The 26,151-nt window shown below is 40.4% G+C and overlaps 3 protein-coding genes and 1 pseudogene across 4 annotated transcripts; 2 read left to right on the top strand and 2 right to left on the bottom strand.

Moving 5' to 3' along the window:
- Positions 1-470: 470 nt before the first annotated feature.
- LOC104710742 (UPF0725 protein At4g11700 pseudogene) lies at positions 471-1,306 on the bottom strand (annotated as a pseudogene).
- Positions 1,127-4,176, bottom strand: LOC104701358 (THO complex subunit 6-like). Of its 2 annotated transcripts, none has more exons than XR_015563924.1 (11): positions 3,667-4,102; positions 3,506-3,582; positions 3,375-3,420; positions 3,203-3,263; positions 3,066-3,115; positions 2,882-2,962; positions 2,742-2,781; positions 2,375-2,475; positions 2,107-2,217; positions 1,734-1,850; positions 1,127-1,490 (listed from the first exon to the last, which is right to left on the bottom strand). XR_015563924.1 is itself a non-coding variant. In XM_010417030.3 (11 exons), exons 1-11 carry the CDS (start codon positions 3,996-3,998, stop codon positions 1,401-1,403), a joined length of 1,110 nt encoding a protein of 369 aa, XP_010415332.1. In that variant the 5' UTR covers positions 3,999-4,176; the 3' UTR covers positions 1,127-1,400. The 2 variants fall into 2 exon arrangements, 1 of the variants encoding a protein (XP_010415332.1); XM_010417030.3 differs by having other exon boundaries at positions 3,066-3,119; positions 3,667-4,176.
- A 3,610-nt stretch (positions 4,177-7,786) lies between these two features.
- On the top strand, positions 7,787-9,319 carry LOC147950324 (uncharacterized). The gene has a single exon (XM_087512947.1). It carries the CDS (start codon positions 7,787-7,789, stop codon positions 9,317-9,319), a length of 1,533 nt encoding a protein of 510 aa, XP_087369073.1.
- A 3,134-nt stretch (positions 9,320-12,453) lies between these two features.
- On the top strand, positions 12,454-14,158 carry LOC147950323 (uncharacterized). Its single transcript, XM_087512941.1, has 2 exons — positions 12,454-13,262; positions 13,480-14,158. The coding sequence occupies exons 1-2, from the start codon at positions 12,454-12,456 to the stop codon at positions 14,156-14,158; spliced, it is 1,488 nt and encodes a 495-aa protein (XP_087369067.1).
- The last annotated feature ends 11,993 nt before the right edge of the window (positions 14,159-26,151 follow it).

Here is a 26,151-nt window from a genome sequence, read left to right as displayed (position 1 = left end):
ACAAGGAGGTTTCGTCTCTATGCACGACGAATCCGTTGCAGTGATGACGTTTTGGAATAAATGACAAGTCGAAGATTAAGCCACTGAAAGGGTAGAAAGAAGAAGACAGATATACTAAAATTGCCTTCTGAAAGTAAGAAGAATGCTTCCAAATCCTTTCCTTCGTTAAGTAGATAAGCAGAGCAACAATCTTAAAAAATCCACACAACACAAAAAGCAATCGGAACACACGAGATAACTTAGTTGACCAATCTCAAGCAGAACAACACACTTAGTTAAAATCTACAAAAAGTTGCACAAAAGCAAATCCACATAACAATCCTAAGGCACCAAATAACTTAGTCAACGGGTTCATTATTCGGATCCACAAATTCAAATGGATCAAATATTGTGCAGACGACAAGCCAGCTTCATATCTGATTTGAGAGCGCTATGAGTACAACCCCACCAATGTCCGTTGAAACCATCCATCATGTCTGAATGTCCTGTGGAATCTCTATGTCCTCCGAGCCATGCACAGCTGTCTTCTGGGATTCCCCGATCCCTAATAATCTGATGCTGTGAGTGCGACCCACGAGTCTAAAGACTTCCGTATGGTCATCCAAGATTCTTCTGACAACAGCAACACGATCAACATCGTCGCCAGCCCGAGCCTTGCATGAGTCTGTGTACCTAATGTAGAAAATAGCATCATAGGCGCCAAGTCCCTCGGTAATGGGCAACACATGTTCTCGTGGAGTTTCCATAGCCACTCTAAGAATCTTCAAATTGGCCACACCAAATCTGCTATGCGTCCTATTAGCTGTGGCAACTGCGAGTTCCAAATACAAACGAATCCAGTCATTTTTCTTCACCTCTGATTTTTTCAGCTGTCCAAAACGAAAAGAAAAACTAAAATAAATATGTTTGTTGATTGACCATAAATAAGCGGAAAAGAAAACCATACATTGATTTTTTACAACGGGTGTTTGCATTGTAAAAGAGGAGAATCATTGAGTTTGGAATGTGAAGACTAGCATTTATTTGATCAATCAATGAGTTTGGAATGTGAAGACTAGCATTTATTTCGTCAATGATTTGATCAATCGTTGGATCAATCAATCATAAGAAAGTAGGACTCGCAAAATTTGAAACTCAACGGCAGTTAATGTACGTGATCAGACTAAACCGGTTCAACAATGTCATTTAAAAGGTTTCAAATTCGGTAGCAACTACTGAACCACAACAAACCAATTACATTGAACCAAACAACTATTCCGTCTATAGTCATATCAAACCAAACCAAACCAAAAGACTGCCTCCCCATTCCCCAACCTTCTGATCATATATGTCAAACGGGATCTTGAAATCTTTTTCAGAAGCAGGAGTATCGAGCCAAAACCGAGAAATCGTAAGGAGTTTTACAGTGAGCTGCTACGGAATGTGCAGAGATGGCTTCCAAATTGAGAGATGACATCAACAAGACCTCCATAACCTCCCACAGCAACTACCTGCAGAATACAAAAGCATTGGATTAACGGTTACACATCGAGTGTCTACTCCAAAAGAGTTAACAAATTCACATAACATATATCGACCTTTTTAAAGTGATAAGCAAACAAATGTATATTGATCGTAAAGAGAACTAACTAACATGGCGTTATCTCTGGATATATCATATATCGACCTTTTAAAGTGATAAGCAAACACATGTATATTGTAAAAGGGGAGAAAAGAAGGAATTGGAAACATACCCCTGCTGGATGCATGGAAATGGAAAATACTGAACAAGGAGCACAGTGAATTTGAGAAAGCAAAGCTCCATTTAAGTCAAAACGCCTTAGAAGTGGCTCTGCTCCTACAGTCAAAATCTGATAATGCGATACTTGTTAGACAAAGCCATTTTTTTTTTTTTAAAAAAAGATGTCCAACTTTGTCATAGGAATTGAAACTGTGTGGACCTCTATATCTAGTTTAGAAAAGACGGTAATTTTTTTTTTATCAATTTAGTTAAAGAGAGATGATTCATAGAGATACTACATAGACCTATTAAGCCTTTATAAACAAATAACACCTACGGCATCTCCGACTTTAAATTACACCGCTATCTAATCTTGTTCTGCTTACTTGCTTTTCATCAAACATCACATCCTGTACATGTGCAGGGACGGATATCGTTGATACGCATTCTGAGGCAGGAAGATTCCATAAAGCTAAACTCTTACCCTGTCCACAAACCTGAAATGCGCCAGTAGCAATAACAGTAAATGCCCAGTCTTTAAACTTCAAAGTGATTCACCAGGAAAAAGGAACTATATTCTTAGGTTAGTGGAGCCGTGGAGGCAATAACCCCTTTGAAAAATATAATGAGATTATTCATTTGCTTAATTCTTACCAACCAGCTTTCACTTCCATCGAGGGCCATAGAACTAATGCGAAGGCGGGAATTTTTATCCTGGGAACCAATTACTCTAATGCATTTCCCCGTTTTGCAATCTGTTTGACAAAACAGAAGAAAGCCTTGAGTGTACAAAGCTTAGTCTAGACAAGTAAAGTATACCACATCCACATGTACCGTAACCTAAAACTAAACGTGGTGAAGAATGTTTTGTAACCACCAAATGAATTCAACAAAAATGAGGAGCATTATATCTGAAGTACCAACATGAGGACTAAATGATTTTGAAAGTTCTATAACCACAGATGATCCAAACATAATACTAGAAACTACAGCATTATAAAGAGGAACGTGAGAACAATACCCCAGATTCTTGCAGTCCCATCCTCTGAACCCGTCAATATCTGGAGCAAAAGACTTAGCATGATCAGACAAAAATGCCAAATGTGGAACTTAGACACGGATAGGAATGTGCATTTCTAATAGTTATGGAAACACCATTACCTGACTTGCAGAGCTACGAGAAACTACAGTATGCAAATAGTCTGAATGCCCCTTGAAGGTCATTTTGATTTTACCACTCTCCTGAAAATGTCAAAAAAATTTAGGTAGCTTAGAATGTAGATGTCTCGAATATCACATACTGTAGAAGTACAGCGATAGACATTCACAACGATCAAATACATACCACGTCCCAACAGTATGCGCAAGAATCACCAGCTGCCGTGAATACACTTCCTGACTATCATAAACGAAAAATGAGGGAAGGGGCGAACATTCAACCCGGAACAAAACAATGAGATATATAGAAATAAAAGTTCCAACCTGAGGATCAACAGAAATGGCATTGATCTCAGGCATTGGTGAAAGAGCACCCCAAGGACCTCTATGAGAAAAGAAAACGAATGATGGTTATAGCATCAATTGATACTGACATTTCACAACTTTAGTTATAGCATTTGCACTAAGAGAGTGGAATCAAATGGACATGACTCACTTGTGTTGTGGATTAGTCAATTCAATCAATGGCTTCGCATGATTCTCTGTATATCACAAGAAAAGAACCACCAAGCTCTTAGTTTAATCTTTAATATCCAAGAAACCACAAAGAATAAATGGTGTACACACCTTCCAAATGAAGTGATGCTTCTGATTCAGAAAATTCTTTCCATCTCCATCCTCGGACTCTACCATCATCACCACAACTACACAAATCCAGATCGAAATTTTCAAATTACAATTTCAAAGAACCAACAAAGAAGGGTTTAGTTTTTTAGTCTCTAATTTACCTGAGGAGCAAAGCATCTTCGTCTTCACCGTAGAACTTGACATCATAAGCAGGGCCATCGTGTGCCCAAACCACTCTCTCAGGTTCAGCCACCATAACATCCTGACCTTTCGAGTAGCCAAAACTCGCCGGTTGAGAAACAAGCGAGTTCAGAGAATGGAAAGCTAAGGTCCCATTGCTGGAAGCAACGACAAAGGCGTCCGGATTAGGGATTCTCGCCGGAACAGGAGGAGCCCAGGCGGTTCTGAATACTGTACGCGTCTGTATCTCTCGCTCCTTCAGTATTGCTTCTCTATACTCATCTTCATTCCAGTTTGTAGCGTCTCCGTACATTTTCCTCTGTTTCTACTTCCGGTGATACTCTTCTTGCAGAACGCCGGTGATAAACACCACCAGTGGTTTGGTGAAGGTGGAGGAATTTCTAAACCGGCCGATTTAGGAATTCTATTAAATATATACTCTTAGTCCCTTAATTATTTTTGTATTTAACATTTTGTCAGCTATTTTTCTCAGCGTGCAACTAACTCCTCATGTCTTTGATGGCCAATCTTGCGAAGTTCTCCTGAAACAGCTCTGTTCGGTTTCAACATGTCTCGTTCACTGGTTGCTAGCGGACCTCTCTCCATGGGCCTCCTCTAGATCAAACTCTCTTTGGTTGGTCTGGTCACTTTCATGGCTCCAACGTAGGTCTGGGTGTTCGGATATCGGATCAGCTTCGGTTCGAATATTTTAGATTTCAATTTTTTTGGATATTGGCTCTAACATCCATTCAAATATTTATAAAATTTGGATTGGTTTGGTTAGGATAATTCTGATTTTGAATCAGTTTAGATATATTTTCGATAACCAAAACTAAACCAAAAATTATTGGATAAGGTATTATTCAAATACTTTTTAATCCAATTGTATCCAAAAAATTATACTAACCGAGTATATTTAAAAATAAAATAAAACAAATGACAAGTTCAAAGTTCAAAATAACATAAAACCAATACATAAAAGTGCAACGTACTAACATCTAAAGTGAGACATAAGACTCTGTCAATGCAAAAAAAAGTCAAAACCAAAGTAAACAATAACGTATATATAGGAGTATCTACGATTCATATATATCGTATATAGTTAGATGTGTATATCTACTCTTATCAAGTTGTTTATTATATTTTCGGTTATATTCGGATATCTATTGGATATCGGTTTGGATCGGATATCATCCGATATCCAAAAGTAATGAAAACAAAAATCGATCTGTTATTCTATGGGTATTTTCGAATCGGATTTGGTTCTGATTTTCGGATGATTTTATGCCTAAGCCTAGCTCTAAAGTCTAACCATTAGAAAAGTAATTATGCTATGGGTAATCATTTAGGTCTAGTAATTAATCATGATATATACTGTTCTTTGTATAAGTCATGGTACAAATGGTAATGTGTACAAAAAAAATTGTATGAGTTTCTAGGGTTCGAATCTAGCTCCCCTTAACAATATGTTGTTCAAAATATTTTATATTTCATATTATGCAGTTTTTCGCAAGTTGATTTGTTCAATTATTTTGTACATGGAAGATGAATTTACAAACAAACGGTATTGCAATTCAAAAAAGCTAAATATTTTCTATGGAGATATTGATCTACCACGTAAAAGTTGGTAACTAATGAATGCTTGAAACGGCGATGTTTCTAGAAACGTATTAAGGGGGACGCTTATGTTGTGCTTGCGTGAGACACAAACACACATGAACAATAGAATGTGGAAGGGGAATAAAATCGGAGCCAGCGCTGAGATTTTGGTGGCTAAAACATAATTTTTTAAGTACATATAATTTTGGCGGCCTCAACCCAAGCTGGTGCTCCCATAATATTTTAACTCTCATAATCATTCTCTATAATAATTAATTAATTATCTAATATATAATTTTAATTAAAAAAGTTTGGCTAAAACATTTAGACAAAATACATGAATTCTCCATTTAAATATTTAGTTTACATTTAGTTAGTAAAAAATATAATTCTTAAAAACTCTCAAAATATTTTCAAAATAGTCAAATATTTTTGTGGAATAATTTATTTGACAACCAATAATTGTGTTGTTTATGTAGAAAATGGTGATTAGTCGGCATAGTATTTAACACGTGTGATACGACATGACAATTTATTTTTTATATAATCATAATTTAATCATTTTAAATATATATAATTTTTTAATATGGATGGTGTTAGCAAAATGATAAAATAATGATTATCTTTGTTATAGCATCAAATTAATAACATTTTAAAATTCTATCCATATCAACCCAAACTGTGTCACCATATAACCAACTGCGGATCTAGTAAAAAGTTAGGAGGCTTAGCTGACCCCTAATATTTAAAATTCGGGGGTTTAGTCCTTAAAATTTATCATATATATAATTTTTTTTTCTGTTTTTGTACCTCTTAAAATTACAAATAGTATGTGTCTAATGTTTAAAGTTTTGTTCAATTTCTTTATATTTTGACTTTATTATTTACATGTTTTACATATATTTTATGTATTTGACCCGTGGTTTTTTTATAAACAAAAATTTTCTTGAGTTATTGTTTCTAAAATCTTTAATAACAATTTTACATTATATATTGACTCGGGTAAAAATCAATTCTCGGTACGGCAGTGCATAAAACGCTCTCCTTTAAATTTCAAATATTTTTTTTAAAAATGTAAATGTTAATAATATTGTAAACTTTTGATATTATAAAAATTTATTATATTTGTGCGCTCGAAGATTTCTATGACTAAAATATAGAGAAATTCCTTTAAATACCACTAAAAAAATTTATTTTTTCCAAAAATACCACATTTTAGTTTTTTTTTCCAAAAATACCACAAAAGTTTTTTTTTCCAAAATTACCACAAACACAAAAATTGATTTTTAAGAATGTAGAATTTTTTTTTTAGGTTTGGGTTGACACATTTAGTTTTAGGGTATAGTTTTTAGGGATAGGGTTTAGTATTTAGAATTTAGGAATTAGTTTTTTATATCAGAACTTTAATTTAATTATGTGATATTTTTGGAAAAATTTACATTTTAGTGGTATTTTTGGGAAAAAAACTAAATTATGGTATTTTGAAATAAAAACCTATTTTAGTAGTATTTATGACAATTGCCGTAAAATATATGTAGTTAAGTTTTCTTTTCATTTACTGTATTTGTTTAGCTGTATTTTTTAATATTTTTGTGTTTCTCTCTCGTAGACATGGAAGTCGGCTTCTAAGGTTTTGATTTGGTTTTCGATCTGGTTTTGATTGGGTTTTGATGAGGGTGGATCTTGCCTTGAGATCCTCTGTGGTTGATTCGGTTTTGCTGGAATACGATTTTGTAGATCTGCGATGGAGATTTTCGGGTCCTGGGTTTCTTACATTGAGGGTTTACCGGGTATCTCTATATCTTTGTTTGGATTCACAGGGAGGTTCTATGGAGGAGCGCTTTTCCGTTAATTTCCTTTTTGTGTTGTGGTATTCTGGCGATGATATCGGGTTCGTCGATTTGGTATGGATTCGTTTAGATTGGAGCGAGAGGGTGTTGACTCAGGGGATCAGAGATTATGCCTCGAGGATTCTTTTGGCTCCTCTAGTTTTTGATTGCGGCTTATCATGGGCGGTAAATCAGGGTCGAGAAATCAAAATATGGTTTTTGGGGATGGAATTTGTGGCGTCAACCTATAGGTTTTATCGCGGGGGATCTCGGTAGCGGTTCTTGCGGGATGGAGGTTTTCTCTCCTAAAGTTGCTCCGGCATTAAGTGACAGTGGGGTTTGGTCTTCCGCGACTGTCTATAAAGATTGTTCACGGTCTGTGTCTATTCCTCATCCTACATTGCTTCAACAAGCTTGTCTATTTACTTGTCTTTGGTTTCTTTTTGAGTGTTACGGGGGTTGTCTTTTATCTCGGAGCGGGTGCATTTTCTGGTATTGGTGACCATCGTGGGTCATGTCTCAAAGTGCTTTGTTGCTTCAGGGTATGAAAGGGAGTTCGTCAGGGTCAGGGGGTAAGCTGAAGATTAAGGTGCCTTAGTTTGATAATACGGCATTGATTGAGGGTTATGCTAAAACCTTGATTGGTAGATGCATGAATCCAATGATGCAAGATATGAAGGCGCTGCTGTTTATGCTGCCGAAGATATGGAAGATGGAGGAGCGAGTGATTGGGGCTGATCTGGGTTTGGGACGGTTTCAATTTGATTTTGAGCAAGAGAATGACATTCAAGAGGTACTGAAGATGGAGCCCTACCATTTTGATCACTGGATGATTTCTTTGGTCAGATGGGCACCGGTGGTGGATCCGCGTTACCCCTGCTTCATCAAGTTTTGGGTTAGGGTGATGGGAGTTCCTCTGCACTTCTGGGCAGATGAGACTTTCCGTACCATCAGGGCTGACTTGGGCGAGGTTGAGGAGGTCGACTTGGATAATGGACGGGTGAAGATTCTGCTGGATGGCTTCAAGCCATTAACTTTTGATGCCACAGTCGAGTTTCATAGTGGAGAGGAGACGATAATATCTCTGAGCTATGAGCGTCTATTTGGGTATTGGAGGCGCTGTTTCAGCCTGTGTCATGATGTATCCCGCTGTCCACTCTTTGGAGATAAGGGGAAACAGAGGGTGGAGGAAGGTTTTGATCCTCGGCCCGAAGATAAGCTCCAGAGCTACAAGGGAGCAATGGTAAATGGTGTGGCGAGTGGTAATGCTTCGGGGGTGAGTGGTGCTAGTTCTAGGGTGCCTCACCAAGGGTCTGCTAGTGGAAATGGGCAGGGTGCTGGTTCTCAGGGCTTTAATCATCGGGCTGCTCAGGGTTTCAGTGGTAAGTGGAGGAAGACTAAAAGGGGGGCTCCTGCGGATGAAAGGTTTGTGAAGAAGAGTATGCCTGTGGTCTCTGTTACCGCTTCAACCTCTCAGGTCCCTGTCTCGGGGGATGGTCAAGTTCAACTTGGTACAAGTGATGTGGGACACACCTTTACGGCTGATGAGCAGAAAATGCTTGATGACTTTCTGGGTCCTAATGTGGATGAGGCTGTTGCTACGGGTGATCCTCCTGTGGAGTCATTGTCGGTTCTTGCACAAGGTGTTAACAAGAGGGTGTGTAAGGCTTTGTTTCCTGGTGCTGGTGATGCGAGTGTCACGGAGCCAGGCTCCATGAGTCTGTCGCAGCAAGTGGTACATTTCTCTGATGATCTCAGTGCATTGTTAGGCCCGGAGTTTCCTCTCAGTGAGGATCAAACCTTGGGTTTCATGGACACTATCATGGAGGAGCAAGATGCGGTGTCAGAGGGGCTTCCCCAGGAGGATTTTCTCCTCACGGATGAACAGGAAACAGATGAGCAGGTTGTGGAGAAGAGCACCGGTGAGGTGGATGTCCCTGATCAAGCAGTTAGTGAATCGGTTAGTGGTGTTATGGAGAAGGTCTCTAAGGACAAGTCACGGGGTGAAGAAGGAGGGGGAACATTGCCTCCTTTACGAGCCAAACAGGTCAAGCAAAAAAGTGCTCTCCCAGGTGCTAGTACTAAGAAGCGGAACATGTGCTCTTTAACATCTCCGCGTAAAAAGGTTGTTGCCAAGGGTGGTGGACCAAATGGGAAACTTGGTTCTCACCAAGGAGGGAAGCCTCCAACCCCATCCGCTGATTAATGGGTTTAGTTCGTAACGGGCAGCAAGAGAATGAGGACGCTGGTTACCTCACTTGGTCTTTCCTCCGGAAGCAAGCTTTGTTTTCTTTGGTTTTTTTGGCTTTCTCACTTTTTGTTTTTTGGAGTAAGTTATCAATGTCAGCTCCGTATGGTTGTCGTTGTATCTCGTTTTGGATTTTCTTTGTGGTTTTGGTTTGTATTATTCTGGGTTGTACCCGATGTTTTTTATTTATACAAGTAAGAATAAATCTCTGTTGGCCTCTTTTTTGGTACATTGGCTCAATTTTTTGTTTTTCTCCGTGTTGGGTTTCATATAGTTTAAATCACCTGTTGGTTAAGTTCAAATTATGGGGGTCCGGTTTTGGGCTCTTATTGGGCCTGCTAATCTTTCCCTCGGCAGCAAAGGTGTTCTATCCCCTTCGCATGCTTCTATATTTGCATGGTAAGGTTTTTAATTGCCGGATGTTTTCTTCCGTGTTGGTTTTTTCCGGTACGTTGGGTTACGGATGTTCCATGGGTTTTGGGTGGCCTATTTTTGGGGGATCTTCTTTTGAATATTATGTCGTTATGCTTCACGGTCATACGCTTCTCTTGAATATTGGGTATTTTTTGGATATCTTTTTTTCTGGACATTTGCTTTACGGCTTTTTTAGTGGTAATATGGATGGTTTACTTTTCAATTTTATATTTTCTCCAGGGTGGGAGGAGATGCATTTGGGTGTTTTTACCCTCAAAAATCTTTATTTATTTCATGAATATTGTGAGTTGGAATTGTCAAGGCCTGGGTAATAGGGCTACAATTGGTAATCTTAGGGATTTATGGTCCAAACATCGGCCGGATTTTTTGTTCCTCATGGAGACCAAACAACCTACTTCTATTCTAGAAAAGTTTGTTGGTCATTTCGGATATAAGAATCTGAAAACAATTGATCCTATTGGTTATAGTGGTGGTATGGCTCTTTTTTATAATCAAGATGATTTTCAGGTATCGATTTTATTTGAGTCTAACAGATTAATCGATATTGAAGCGGTTTTCAAAGGCTGGATTATCCATTTAACTTTCGTTTATGGGGATCCCGTCCCTACGAATCGGTATATGGTGTGGGAATACCTTCTAAGAATTAGCTCTAATCGGGCCACCCATGGTTTTTGGTTGGGGATTTTAATGAGCTGACAGGGAACCATGAAAAACGGGGGGGGGGGGGGGAGAAATTACGTCATCCTTCCTCTTTTCTTTCCTTTAATGGGATGATTCGGGATTGTGGCTTTTTGGAGTTTCCTTTTATTGGTGATTGTTTGTCTTGGAGGGGTTGGCGGGATAAAAACCTATATGCTGTCGGTTAGACAGAGCCTTAGGGAATGAGGATTGGCATGATTTGTTCCCGGATACGGTGACGGAGTATATACCAATGATAGCCTCTGATCATAAGCCTATAGTGGTTAATATTGGGGCTAAAAGGCCGCGGGGGAAGTGGAGTTTTATGTTTGACCGCCGCTAGATTGGTAAGGCGGGGCTGATGGATGCGATAGCATCGGGGTGGGATAGGGATTTGGATCAGGACTCAGATAACTTTGTGCAAAAAGTTGTGAATTGTCGGAAGGCGATTTCTCAGTGGCGTAAATCACAAGTCCCATACGGTAGGGAAACCATTGAGGACTTAAAGCGGCAGTTGGAGGTGGCTCTGGCAGATGACTCAATTCCTCCTTCTACAATCTCGGAATTGTAGAATCGTTTACGTCAAGCGTATGGGGATGAAGAGATCTACTGGTATCAAAAGAGTCGGAGTAAATGGATGAAATTGGGGGATAAGAATTCCAAATATTTCCATGCCTTAACAAAGCAGAGATGGGCTCATAATCGGATTACTGGTTTGTTTAATAGGGACGACATCTGGTCCACTGAGGATGTTGATATCTGTCACACGGCAGTCTCATATTTTGAAGATTTGTTCACTTCAACAAATCCAGAAATTTTTGACGAGGTCCTAAGGGAGGTCAATACGGTGATTACTGCCGAGGATAATGAGCGGCTCACAGGACCCGCTATGGAGGCTGAGGTCAAATCTGCTTTATTTACGATGCATCCGGATAAAGCCCCAGGCCCAGACGGGATGACAGCTTTATTTTTCCAAAAAGCATGGGGTATAGTTAAGACGGACCTTGTGGATTTGGTTAACAGGTTTTTAGTGGAGAGAGTTTTTGACAAGGACCTCAATCGGACTCATATTTGCCTTATTCCGAAGGTGGCAAAGCCAACTCGAATGGCAGAATTACGTCCGATTAGCCTGTGTAACGTTGGGTATAAGATCATTTCTAAGATTTTATGTCAGCGACTAAAGAGGGTTTTACCTGGTCTTATCTCCGAGACTCAATCGGCTTTTGTTCTGGGTCGGCTGATCTCGGATAATATCCTTATTGCTCAAGAGATGTTTCATGGCTTGCGTACAAACCCGTCTTGCAAAGGGAAATTTATGGCCATCAAAACAGACATGAGTAAGGCATACGATAGGGTTGAGTGGGATTTTGTGGCAGCTCTGTTACAGAAGATGGGGTTTGCAGAGTCATGGGTTTCATGGATAATGTTTTGTGTCACTTCAGTCGAGTATAGGGTTCGTATTAATGGCGAGCCGAATGGTTTGATAGTGCCACAGAGGGGGTTGCGGCAAGGTGATCCTTTATCTCCTTATTTGTTTATTTTATGCACAGAGGGGTTAATTGCTAATATACGGAAAGCAGAGAGGGAGAAGCTTATTACAGGGATAAAAGTGGCGAACAAATGTCCGCCAATTACGCATTTGTTGTTTGCCGATGATAATCTTTTCTTCTGTAAGGCGGACAGAGGACAATGTCGGGTTATCTTAGATATTCTAAAACAATATGAGTCTGTTTTGGGTCAACAAATAAATTTTACAAAATCCTCGGTACAATTTGGGCACAAGATTGATGAGGAGACAAAAACCGAGCTCCAGGATGTTCTCGGGATCACAACTTTGGGTGGTATGGGGTCCTATCTAGGTTTACCCCGAAAGTTTGGGTGGGGCTAAGACCAAGGTTTTCTCTTTTGTTCGGGAGCGGATTCAAAGTCGGACGAATGGTTGGACGACAAATTTGCTTTCAAAAGGGGGAAGGGAAGTGATGATTAAATCTGTTGCAACTGCTGTTCCAACGTTTGTGATGTCTTGTTTTCGGTTACCAAAAACAATTACATCCAAGCTTACCAGTGCAGTGCCAAATTTTTGGTGGAGTACAAATGGTCAGACAGGGGGCATGCATTGGCTTGCCTGGGAGAAATTATGTGTTAGCAAACAGTTGGGTGGTCTTGGTTTTAGGAATGTGGATGACTTTAATTCGGCATTACTGGCCAAGCAACTTTGGCGTCTGATAGACGTTCCAGAGTCTTTGTTTGCCAGGGTTTTCAAAAGTAGGTATTATAGGAATACGCATCCGTTGGATCCAATTAGGTCATACTCTCCCTCCTATGGATGGAGGAGTATATGTTCTGCTCGCTCTCTGGTTAATAAAGGGCTTATTAAACGGGTTGGTTCTGGGGACACCATTTCTATATGGTCAGATCCTTGGGTACCAGCTCAATTCCCGAGACCAGCTTCCAGCAAGGGGCCGTTAAAGGACCCTTCTCTTCAAATGAATCAATTAATTGATCGACAAAATAATTCTTGGCGTCTGGATATGCTCAATGAGCATTTTGATCCACTTGATGTTGCATTAATCAGGGCTATTCCGTTGGGTGGTAACCAAAGGGATGATCCCTTCGGTTGGCATTTCACGAAAACTGGGAAGTATACAGTCAAATCAGGCTATCATACTGCACGTCATGACGTGGTTCGGACTTTTGCAGCCACTGGTTATGGCCCGGAAATTACCCCCTACTCGCTAGTGTGTGGAGGGCTCGTTGCCCACCTAAGATCCAGCATTTTATGTGGCAGGTCTTATCTGGTTGTATTTCGGTTTCGGCAAATTTGGGACGACGGGGTATTGCTTGTGATGTACGGTGCGTACGATGCGGCGCGGATTCAGAGACAATAAATCATGCCATCTTTGTGTGTCCTCCGGCCCGTCAGGTTTGGGCGCTAGCAAATGTGCCGGTGGGACCTAATTCCTTCCCGACGGAATCAGTATATGCAAATGTTGATCACTTTTTAGGGCAGCAAATCCGGGAGCCCATATTGCGGCTTTCCCTTGGCTTATGTGGTTTATTTGGAAAGGAAGGAATGCACGTGTCTTTGACAATATTGCCGAAAGGCCAGAGGATATTGTTAGGGTAGCAGAGGGTGAAGCTGCAGCATGGCAGCAGGCTCAGATAGAGGATGATCTAGTGACCAGTCCCACCTTTCCAGTAGTTTCGGAGTTGCCAGTTAGGGTGCCTACGGTTTCCCTTCCTTCGGTCTTTTCAGGATATCGATGCTTCATAGCTGGATCTTGGAAAGCAGGGGATTTGTATGCAGGTGCTGGTTGGTGTTGTACCTCGATCCAGACAACGTTGCCGTTTTTGGGTGCCAAGAATTTCAGGCGAAGTCTATCTCCATTACATACTGAAGTTGAAGCGTTCCTTTGGGCGATGCGCTGCATGATCGGCCATGACTTCAGAGAGGTGGCTTTTTATACTGACTGCTCAGACTTGGTGAAGATGGTGTCTTCTCCTTCCGACTGGCCAGCGTTCTCGGCGTACCTTGACGATATCAAGACTGATAGGGAGGAATTCTCTTCCTTTTCTTTATCTTTAATTCCTAGAAATGCTAATTTAAGGGCGGATTCTTTGGCACGCCAAGCGTGTACATCTCCGCACCAAGTATTGTTTGTAAACGATTTTCATACCAATTAGCTCGTTTGAGCTGATCTGTTGTTGACAAAAAAAAATAATAATAATAATTTATATGGTTTCCTTCACTTCGCATGAGGACTATATTAAAATAAAATAAAAAGTGGAAGTACTATATAGACTGTAACCGTCAAACAACATGTTAGTTAATAATCCCTTTTCATAAATTTAACATTTAGTCTTACAAAAAACAAATTTAACATTGAATAACAGATAAGTTAACATTGAGAATTAATAGCTGCATTATCAAAAAGTATGATCCAAATATTCCGGAAAACTTTATTTGATAACTCATAAAAGGGAACAAAACCAAGCTTAGCAAAAATTTGTAAACCAAATAACTATCAACTTATAAAATCCTTGATATTAAAAATATTAGGATAAAAATTATGAAAATAATATTTTATTGAATTCCAAAGAGGTTGGCATGAATCCAAACATATCCACACATATTAAAAACCATGTTGTGACAAGACGTCAAAAGTCTGAGAAGTAAAATATAACGAAACAGTCTGCTAATACAAAGCAAAGCACCAACTCACTCCTTCTCAAGCTTTGACTCCCACCAGTTTGTTAATTTCTCCTTATTGTCTATAACCTTCACATCATCTCCTTCTCAAGCCTTCAAACCCATTTTTTTTTTCAGAATTAGAACCTTAGGAAATCATCAACTTGTTTGACAAAAAAAAGGAAAAGCATAAACTTCATGAAATGGGCGGCGGTTGACATGAACTTAGAACACATTAAAAAAATTAAACAAACTTTTAATCACTATTAAAATGATCCGATCCATTTTTAATTTTATTTTAATAATAATAATTAATTAACTAATGGTCCCATACCAACTATCCACCTAATCACAATCAAACCAAACAGCGGAAAATAACCAACATATACCATTAAACCAATAACCAACAAATAATAACCAATAATTCAATAGCAATAATAATCCAACCAACAGAATCATGAAACATCAAACCAGAAACCTAGAAATATTCTAATGACCCAACTCTAACAACCTAGCAGAAGTCAGACCACATCAATGGGCCAATAAAATATCATCCTCTTCATTGCCTTGATTCCACAATCACACTTTATCTTTACCTGCACTATAGCAAATATAAGATGCGTGAGTATTTTATAAAATTCAGTGAAGCAATTCTCCCATCTACTAAGCTATACACACAAGCAATTGAGATAACTCTAACCATCAAACAACAATCAACAAACAAACAACAAACCGGGACATCTGCATCGACCGAAATCGACCGAAACCAACCTACGCATCGACCGACACCAACAGGGGTCGCATCGACCGACACAAGCTTGCATCGACTAACACCAACACTGCATCGACCGATGCATGCTCGACATTGCACGAAATCCCTAATTGGATCGATCCACGCCTCCACATGGAATCGACCGATGCTCCTAGGTCAAATCGCGCCATCCACACATTGCATCGGCCAACACACAAAGTGAATCGATCGACGCACATACCGAGCATCTTCTTCCTCGAAGATCCTTGCCGGATCTCTGTTCCTAAACCACCAAAATACGATCCAAAGCCACAAAGAAGCTTCCCAAAGCCTCAAGTGACACATAAACACTCTTACAAGCCAAGGAATCAACAAGAAAATTCAGAGAATCTCAAGTCTCAGAATATGGTAGTACTAGGAGAACTAAAGTCCCCCAAAAGTCGTTCAGGACCAACTGTCCTAAGAGCAAACAATTCTGAACACATCTGAGCCAGATCCCTAACCAGTTTTCCTTTTTCTGGCTCGTGTAAAATAACACAATGTCCTACCAACCACATATCCCCTCACTAGAATATTCCATGACCACACAAGGATCATCAAAATGCCAGAAGGGCCGCCACAAAGGCCAACAAAGGTCCTAAACAGGACTGCCACAACGACCGTATGTCTAAACAGACTGCCACCGAAGGCCAAACAAATGTCTTAAACATGACCACCACAAACACCACTTGTCCCGAAGGACCATCATGAATACCACTCGTCCCGAAGGACCATCACAAAGACCACTCGTCCCGAAGGACCGTCACAAAGACCAAACATCTTGAAGGACCATCACGAAGACCACACATCCCGAAGGATTGCCTAAACAGACCACATGTTCCGAAGGAGCGTCACAAAGACCACACTTTCCGAAGGACCACCTAAACAGGCAACATTGGCTAAATAGCCTGCCACAAAGGCCACACCATTGGCTAAATAGCCTAACACAAAGGCCACACAATGCCTAGAAAGACCTCCACACACGGGCACACAATGACTCAACAGTCCGCCATGACAACCACACAAGCCCCACCAGGCTCTCAAACACTAAAAATGGACAAATTCTAACTTCCATAAAACTTTCCATTTTAGAATTTTCCACTTTTAAAAACTTTGCTCTTATTGAAATCTTAAATTTCAAGGAACTTTCCTCTTTAAACACCAGCCTGGGGAGGGGGGCAACTCAAACCACTTCTTGAACCTTGCCTTCATCCTCACAGCTGGCTCCCAGGTCTGCTCCTTTACACCATCACAGTTCCAAAGGACTCTCATAAAAGGAATCTTCTTCTTCTGAAGTTCCTTGATCCTCCTCTCGAGAACCTTCACTGGTCTCGCTTCCAAGGTCATGTTAGGCTGAAGATCCTCAGGAATCTTAGCCAATAACTGATCATCCTCGCGGAGACACTTCCGCAACATATACAAATGGAAGAACTTGTGGAACGCGCGCATAACATCATGCAACTCCAGCCTATATGCCATCAGTCCCACCCGCTCAATCACCCCGAACGGACCCATATACCTCAGACTCAATTTAGTCTCTGTCAATGACCTTTTCGGACCCTGCAACATGACCATCAATGGATAATGCAAAACGATTCGCGGAGTTGAGCAACAAGATTGATTCTGAGTACAATGACCTAAACGCTAAGTATAATTCTCTCAGTACAAAGTTGAGATACCTAGAAGGCCAACATAACACCCAACCACCTCCAAAACTCAACCAGCTTCCAGGTAAAGCTGATCAGAACCAAAAAGACTATGCTACTGCCCAAACAATCTTTCTTGAAGATGTTGATGACTACCTCACTGAGGACACTGATGTTCAAGATGGGGAGGATATGGATCACAGTGGGATGTATGAGCACCAATACTAGTTATCCGAGTATGAACCCGATCAAACACCCGTGGAGGCTGATCGAGCTGATGATCGAGCACTGGTTCGAGAATCACAAACCAATGCACCACTCGAAGCTGAGCCTGATGACACACCCAATGATGTTCAGATAAAAGATCAACCTCAACTGCCTGCAGTTGAGGAAGGGGAGTTAGAGGAAAGATTCAGAGCAGCTCTTGACATCCAATTAGAGGCTCTTGTAGAGCGTATTTTCAGACAAAAAGCCCCACCTCCTAAGCTCTTGTCACCACACGCGCTTCGAGAGGAAATCATCAAGGAGACAGCTAAGCTGGAGATTGAAGTAAAGGAAGCTGTTAAAGAGATTGGGAATGCGATTCTGATGAGTGAAGTGTGTTTAGATCTTGAACTGCGAATTGATGAGAAATTGGAGGATCCTGGCTCTTTTACTTTGCCATGTTCAATAGGCCTTCAGATCTTCAGCAATTGCTTGTGCGATCTGGGAGCTTCGGTCAGTATCATGCGACTTTCAGTTTCCAACAAGATGGGCTTCAGCAATTTTAAACCAAGTAGCCTGTATTTGGTTCTAGCTGATAGAACAATTAGACACCCCATTGGTATCCTGGAAAACTTGCCTCACAGGATCTGAAGAGTGGAAGTTCCTTCAGATTTCATGATCCTTGATATGGATAAGGAACCAGAAGATCCACTGATCCTAGGAAGACCGTTCTTGGCAACTGTAGGAGCAGTGATTGATGTAAAAAGGCGACATATCAACATTGAGCATGAAGAACACTTCAAAATGGAGTTTGGCATCAAGAAAGGAATTAAAAGGCCAACCATTGATGGTCAAGTTTTCTCCACCCAGACAAAACCAAGAGGAATCAAACATCGCCAAAAAGCCAATACTACATTTGCTGTGGAACCAGGACAAGACCAGAAAAATCGGTTGAATCAGTCTGTTTCAGTGGAGAGGATTTCAAAACCTCTCCCTCCCAAAAACCATGCTTGAAGAGCATGAAGAATCAAACCTAGAGACTTAAAACAAGCTCACTTGGGAGGAAGTCCCAAAAGTATATTTTTCTTTCTTTTAATTTTCTTTTATTTATTTTGTTTTGTTTAATTTGGATTTTTCAATATTTAATTGTTTTTATAAATTTTCGATATATATAATAAAAAAGGGAAAAATGAAATTTTGGGGAACCCGGGACTCTACCCGAATTCGTACCGACGCGCCTGATCGTGTTCTCACTCGGGTGGCGAGTGGAGTCTGAATTCCACAAAACCCTAACCCACTCTCGATGAAACCCTAGAAGCTGCCTCTTCTATTTAAAGGGACTAGGACCCCTATCCATCAGCATCACAAAATCGATAAGTCTGTCAACCCTAAAAACTTTTTACCTTCCAACTTTATATTTTTCTCTCAAAGGATCAAGAGTCTTTAATCTCTTGGGAACTAACCCTATTGATCTCGAGTTTAGCTTCTTCTCTTTTCAAGGATTCACCAATGGCTCCCAAGATGAAGACTTACCAAAAGAAGGAGACAAGATCAACCTCCACCGCTGCTAGAACCGGAGGTGACAACGTGGATGCTCGCGATTCCCAGGGAGGAGGAGATGTTTTGCGTTCCCAACCGCTGAGTAAACGTTTCAAATCCCCACCCAATGCTCAACCCTAGCCGGCTCTCGAGCAACCGATCGTGTAAACACCCGAGTTCGCTCTCCTAGCCCAGTAGCGGGTGCAACCCGCCGGTCTCCTTGACGTAGGGACCAATCTACGTCTGAGAGAACCGTCTCTGATCAAATGGAAATTGATTTAGACGCCAAAGGAGGAGAACCAGAGGAGAATCAAACCTCCCGGTTGAGAAGCAGAGCCGCAGTTGTGAGCAGGAAGAGACCAGCTTCTGAAAATACTGAGAAGGTAGTTGAGAGAGCAGCGAAAGAAGAAGATCAAGACACCAAGGGTGAGAGCCCTGACAATGATGAGGAGCAGAGAGCACATACAAGATGGCATCTATGAGGCTGAAGCAAAGAGAAGTGGAGACTCCGGCGAAACTCTTCAAAGTCCTCCGCAAGATAACCTTTGTTGGAACCCGCTAACCCCACCGCGAAACAATGAAACAGTTGAGGATTGCTAGAGATGTCGAGTTCGTCTTTGACATGTGCCACCTGGGCCAGATGATGCGAGCCAACCTTGAAGCCTACGAGGAGGAGACGGTTCAATTCCTTGACACGCTGCGGTTACAATTTTTTGAGGACCACCCAAAGCTACTACCCGATGGGGGGATCAGGTTCATCACCTTCTCCGTGCACAACAAGGAATACCGACTCACCTTCAAGGAGATGGAGGAGCTGTATGGTTTCAAGGCTGGTAGTGGAGAAATCACGGAGGTAAGCAAGGAGGAGATGAGATGCCTATGGCTAACAATAGGAGATAAGCTTCCCTACAAATCCACAAGCTCTAAATCTGCTCAAATTAGGAGCCATGTTTTGAGGTATTTCCACAAGTCCCTAGCCTGCACGTTATTTGCTAGGAAGGAAACTGGGAATGTGAATGATCATGAGCTCCAACTGCTAGATATAGCCTTGTGTGGGATTTTGTATAATACTAGGGATGGTAGAACTCTAGTGGGGGATGTTGCGGACACTAGCTTGGTTTTTTGTGCTGCTTGACCAGTTTTTGTATCTAAAATCCTGGGCAATGAAAACTGAGAGGCGGGAAGGATCCGGAGAGATCTCCATAGGAGGTTTGGTCACACCAAATTTTGGTAGCCTGCGATGTGATCCCGAAGGGAGTGGTACATGAGCCGAGATGGCTAGACATCGACTACCTCACATTAGCGAGATTCTTGGCTTATGAGAAGCCAAATGATAGGTTGCTCTTCAAGTTCGCTCATCTAGCAGTCGGAGCTACTCAAATGATTCTGCCCAACGTCGTGTGCACAAAAATCCGGCTAGGGGAGAACATAGACTTCATACCACCATTGGAGGAGCTGTGCAACCCTGAGAGGGAATCCGAAGATGAAGAGAGAGAGCCAACAGGGCAAGGACAGGGGGACAATTTGGAGGACTATGATTTTGAGGAGTATGTTTGCTCTCAAAAGCAACCAGTTGGAGTGAGAGAAGCTCACAAGAGGATCAGGTGGTTGAAGAGGATGAACAAGTTCCAAGCAAGGAAGGTGAAAGACCTTACCGGCACAGTGAAGGTGATAGGAGGACAGATCAAGGAGTTTCAAGACAAGGCAAGCTGTGCCTCGGCTCCCACTTCAGCATATGCACCCACATGGATGGGTAGGAGCGGACCCCTAGGAGAAATCCAAGGATTGGCACCTCCAGAGCCTTATAGGGCGTCATCCTACGAGCCCCAAGCAAAGGAGGCTGTTACCAAACCCGATAGGTCCCGAAGAAGCCACTCAGATGCCTATCCGACACCTCACCCGACGAGGTACATGATGACCTATTCGATGCCACCATCGAGCACCCATTTGGGTGACCAATTAGGTACCTTCCCTCTGCTTTACCAGATGCCGTACACTATGCTATACTCGATGGATCCTACGAGCCGCTACACGGGTGACCATTCTGGACCATTACCACCATACCCATCGTATTACCCGATATCCTACCCGGTGAGCTACGCGATGCCTTACCCGATCAACCTCTCGGATACTGGTCCGAGCAAATCGTCCGTGCACATAACCGAGCTCTCTGACGAGCAAATCCTGACACCTGCTGAAGCCGGTGACGAGCCTGGGTACACCTTGGCGAGCATGGAGGCTGACACAACCTCCTTCACCAACCCATGAGGTATCACTTTCATCCAAACCATTGTTTATACCATTGCATTTTGTTTCATTTTTTTGTGTGATTCTCAGATTTCTTTTTCAGACTTTTATTTACACAAGGGACTGTGTAATTTAAGTTTGGGGGAGGGTATGAGAATGTATTTAACATTGTGTTTCATTTTCTTATTTTCTTATTTCAAATTTTTGCTTACTAGTTTTATTCATTTGAGTCTGCATCTATTTGCATAAAAAACCCAAAAAAATTGAAAAATTTTAAAAATTAAAAAAAAAAGAGTGTTCATGTAGTTGCATTTAGATATTAAGATTGAGTTTAGACTGCTTCATAGAGGATTGTTGTATATGCAATTTATGGGACAATGATTAAAACCACCTTGTTTAAAGTCCAACCTTAGGACTGAAGTTATAACCCTTAATCACAGTTCATTGTTGCTAGATCAATCTTTGGGAAAAAAATGAAAAATCTTTGTTTTAAAACCTTGTGTCTTTTGAAAGTTTCTTCCACTTGTGTGAAACTTGCTTGAATATTGCATCATCTCTATATTATTGGACTTAACCTGAACTTAAATTATCTTGCTTATGGAATTTGAATGCTTGCTCATGATAAATCTAAACTCAGTTTAAAACTCCAATTTTGCCAATCTTTTTGTTTAACCCGAATTGTTTCCCCTACCCTTGAACCCAAACCTTTTCTTTCAAACCTTGTTGTAAATTGTTGAGTGAGGCATTTTCATGGTGCTATAAATTGTGAAACCTTGAGAGTATTGAGAACGACAGAGAACTAGCTCTTGTTTTAGCTAAGTTTAGAATCATTTGGACTAGCTAATAGAATCAGTTTTGGAAGTAGGTGGTTAGCATGTTTATTTGGGGTTGGGTTGAGGAATAAAATATAAAGTAAAGAAGAGAGTCCCTCAACCTGATCAGAGCGGATCTAAGAGCAAGAAGAACAACCCAAAGACCTACCCGGGCTACCCGAGTTGAACCTCGTGCACCACCTCGAGCAGACCCTCGGGAAGGACTGAGCAGCTAGGTTAAAAGGGTTTCCATATATAAACCCCCCTCTTTTTCCTCTCGCCCTAGCACGCCGTAGACACTCAAACCAGAGAGCGAGAGCTTCTAAGAGAGATCTTGAGCGACTCAAACTCTTTTTCCACTTTGTTAGGATTCAATTTTCGTTTCTTTTGCTATTCTTTTTAGTTTCGATTCTGTACTTCATTAATTTTATCTTATTTTCAATACAATGTAATCTTCATTTATTTGGGTTTTTATGCTTTTTACCATGAGATCTGAGTAGTGAAATAAAGTTTCTAGGGATGGGATAGACAAATATGTGTTCTTGATCGGTTAGGATGTCTTAGCTTGAATGTTTATTTTATATAAATTTCCTTCTAGATTGATGTTCTTAATGCTATTTTCAGACCGAGAGGTTGAGACTAAATCTAGGGTGTTTTGCCATCGAGAGATGTTGTTGAAATGCTTGAATCAATCAATGCTAGAGATTTACTCACTTAGCCTAAGAGATTAGATGTGTATGGAGTTTAGTGACAATAATGAATCGGTTTGTAATGTCTGCTTGGTCATGTTTCTCCAACGAGAGTTGGGTAGGGCGTGACCAAAGTTGATTGTTTCTATCACGAGAGTGATTTAGCAAGATTTAAGAGATTCATTGTCTAGGAAATATTTGCTTGAGGCATGTAGGACATCCAAATTGGTCAGGAGCAATTAGAAGTCGATTACCCCATCCTTAGAGCATCATTGGTGGGAGATGCTCTGTGGGTTACTCATGTAATTGGGCCTCAATTATTGAATAAAAAACCCATTAATGGGTCCAAAGAAGAGAGAATCATTGATGTGGGAAGCATCTGAAGCAACCCCTTAAGAACGCTATGTGGCGTTTTATCATTGGTTGGCTAGTAAATATAAAACCAAAATTGTTTTTTTCTTTGCCATTTTCTTCTTCTTTCTTTCCGAATTTCTCTCTCTATTCTCCTGTCGAATGAAGCGGCGAGAGAACAAGCGATTGTTCTGAAATCGGAAAAAATCAATGGATTCACGTCGAGTCCTTTGATTTTTCCAACTTAAATCTTATGGTTGGTTGTTTACCCAGAGGCGATGGCTTCCAGATTGGCGAAACCGTTGGATCTGACGCTTGCTGGAGGGATTTCATTAGCACCTTCAGAGATTGATCAATCATTGGTAAGTGAGATATTTGAATCACTATAATACTGATTTCCTGAGAATATACTTTGATGAGACATCACAATATCTTGGTTTAGTGTTGATTTACTTTTGGTCTTGATTCAAGCCTCTTGAATCCTTTTATTAACTAAAATAAAGAATTGTGTTATGATTATTATAAATTCCAAGTCCTAGCTATAGGGAATTGTGTTCTACAATTTTGTTTTGATAATTATAAATAATGGTGTTTTGATAATTCTGCATGTCTCCGTGACTTCTTATGGGATTATGCTGGTGGTTTTCTTGAATTCCTTTTTGCTATTATATCTGGTAGTTTGGGTGATTAATGTTGGTCATGTGATGATATCTTCATTCATGTTTGTCATCTTGTAGGTACAGACATTGAAGACTGGTATCCTGAAGCTGTTTGACAGTATCCAAGGACTTCTTCAACCAAATAGACGCACTAGCTTGTTTGGAAGACAACAGGTAAAGCTACTTTCATGTGATTTTCTGCATTTTCGTTTCAGTTGATTTCAGTACACATCGAAGACGGGATTTCAGTAACCTTGAGTTGAGTGAGTGAAAGACATAGATTCTCAAGGATCAACTGTTACTTCTGTTCTTCTGTGTTAACAGTTGCTTTTGGTAGAGGAAAACTGTTTCACTTTACATTGTCAAATTATTTGCATGTCTTGTAGTATCCCATCCTAGTTTTTTTAACAAAAGAAATACTGCAGAAAGATATCTGTAGCTGCTAATTTTTGTTAATAAGCTATCTTGTGGAAGTTTTCTTAAGAGACAATTTACTAGAGCTTCTTGGATGGACAAGAGGTGTTGATATCCGGGTGGTGGTGAACTGATGTCAGCATATGAAACTTGTCGTTTTTATGGTGGATGATGAATGAGATGATATGATGTGATGATGAACAGGTAGAATGCAAGGAGTTTCAATTTCCCTTATGCTGTTGTAGTATAAGAGATGTCAATCCTAAATGAGTGTTATGCAAGCAATCATGTTATGAATATTTGTCTACGTCAAGCCAAATATGTAGGATGTTTGTCACTAACAACCTAATGATGAATGTAAAATGTAGAATGTAAAAGCTTATAAATCTAGATGCTAAAAGTAAAGAGAACATGATGATCTAAACAACAATGCAATGAAACAGAAATATAAACTATAGTAATGCAAGTAATAAACTAATGCAAGGCAAGTAATGAACAGGAAACTAAATGAATGTAACAGAAAAGCAACTAAAATGAAATAGGAATTGAAACAGGATAAACACAAAGCATAAACAAGAATTTTGGGGATGAGCTCGAGCAAGCACTCAATCGAGTGTGCGATCGAGTACAGGGTCGAGTCAGACAAATGCGAGAAACAGAACAATGCAAACAAAACAGAGCAAGACAAAAGTAAATCAAACAACGACCAAACAACAGGATTTAGACTAAGAAATCAATAGACAAAGAAGGTCTTGAGGAGGGATTCATGGGTTGGACTAATGATTAAGGTCATCTAACTTGGTCAACAAATCTCAATCAACTTTAGCTAATCTCTAGACAATGATCTCCTAGAACATGTTAATCCACTCTCATGGCAAATACAATCAAGCTCATATATTTCTAGACTTGTTCTCACAAAGCAAAGAACTTATACAAGCAAGCATTAAGCAACAGATCATTTATGTCAAAAATCAAACAAGACATCTAATCTCTTAGCATGCCTAATGATAATCTCTAGATCTAGCCTTATCTTGCAATCTAGACATTGGTGTGATGCTAAGAAGCTTAAAATCAAATCCTACCCTCTCAGTTATAGGATCAGCATAGAGTACATCTAGCCTAGAAGAGATCTATAACAATCAAGCTTGGCCTAGCTAAACAAACCTTAACCACAATTCAGCCTAACCCATCCTCAAGATCCTAAGCAACTACTCACAAATGCTAAACATGATGAACAAAGTCATAAAACCAGAAAATAACGAAACTTGCATGATTAGATAGATGAAACAGAGATCTACAATATTGAAGAAGGAATCAAACTCGAATTCTTAATATTTTGAAAGTTATGAAACAAACAAATATCAAGGAATCTCTTTTTTTCCTTCAAAAGTAGATGAGAGATCTAAGAAAATAAAAGTGCAAAGAGCATAAATTCCCAAAAGGGTAAATACTTGGTTTTAGAGTATCTAAAAAAATTGGACTCTAGCCTCCTTGGTGGCTGCAGAGTGGAAGCCCTAAAAATGCTAGAAGACAAAATAGCTAGGCGGCTCGGTCAGCTCGACCAGGTGCTCGGTCGAGTGACCGGTCGATTTGGCTTTTCTTCTGTTCCCTCCACTCGGTCGAGTCCGTGTCCGCACACGGTCGAGTGTTTGGTCGAGTGGAACTCCGGACCTTGGTTCTTCAGCTCTAACTCCCTTGCTTTCTCCTCTTCAGCATTGCTTCCATGCTCCTTAGGCTCCAAAATCACCTGTTTATGCAAGAAAAAATGCAAATGCAATGCAACTATACTCTAATGCATGAACAATCCTAAAACTATGCAATAATGGTCAAAAAGGATAGCAAAAGATGCAAAAGATGTGAATATATTTAAGGGAAAACAGGGTAAAATATATGAACATCAGCATACTTGATTATTAGTCTAGACAAGCTGGGGAAGGAAAAAGGGGATTCTTACGTCTTATCACTTCACCGTGGGGAGCGTCGGTGTGGTGCGTCAAGTAGAAAGGACGAGGTATGAGTTTATGAGTTCGTGGCGATGTCGTTTGGGTTAACAAACGCGTCAGCATCGTTTATGAGATTGATGAACAGCGTGTTTCAGGAGTTTCTGGACATGTCTGTCATCATTTTCATCGACGAT

This window comes from Camelina sativa, chromosome 1, assembly GCF_030686135.1.
Source record: "Camelina sativa cultivar CO46 ecotype springtype chromosome 1, ASM3068613v1".
NCBI lineage: Eukaryota > Viridiplantae > Streptophyta > Magnoliopsida > Brassicales > Brassicaceae > Camelina > Camelina sativa.
This window is presented reverse-complemented; position numbering and strand designations above follow the sequence as displayed.

Bases quoted from the DNA above. Each gene is read 5' to 3' on its own strand.
- LOC104701358 (XM_010417030.3), bottom strand. From the start codon at position 3,998: ATGTACGGAGACGCTACAAACTGGAATGAAGATGAGTATAGAGAAGCA. The intron at 3,120-3,202 runs GTTGGAACTTTT...CGTTTATGATAG, and splicing joins CCATTTCTGTTGATCCTCAG to TCAGGAAGTGTATTCACGGC. The intron at 2,782-2,881 runs GTAATGGTGTTT...CTTTTGCTCCAG, and splicing joins CTCGTAGCTCTGCAAGTCAG to ATATTGACGGGTTCAGAGGA.
- LOC147950324 (XM_087512947.1), top strand. From the start codon at position 7,787: ATGAAGGCGCTGCTGTTTATGCTGCCGAAGATATGGAAGATGGAGGAG.
- LOC147950323 (XM_087512941.1), top strand. From the start codon at position 12,454: ATGATTAAATCTGTTGCAACTGCTGTTCCAACGTTTGTGATGTCTTGT. The intron at 13,263-13,479 runs GTCTTATCTGGT...ATCACTTTTTAG, and splicing joins TCCAGCATTTTATGTGGCAG to GGCAGCAAATCCGGGAGCCC.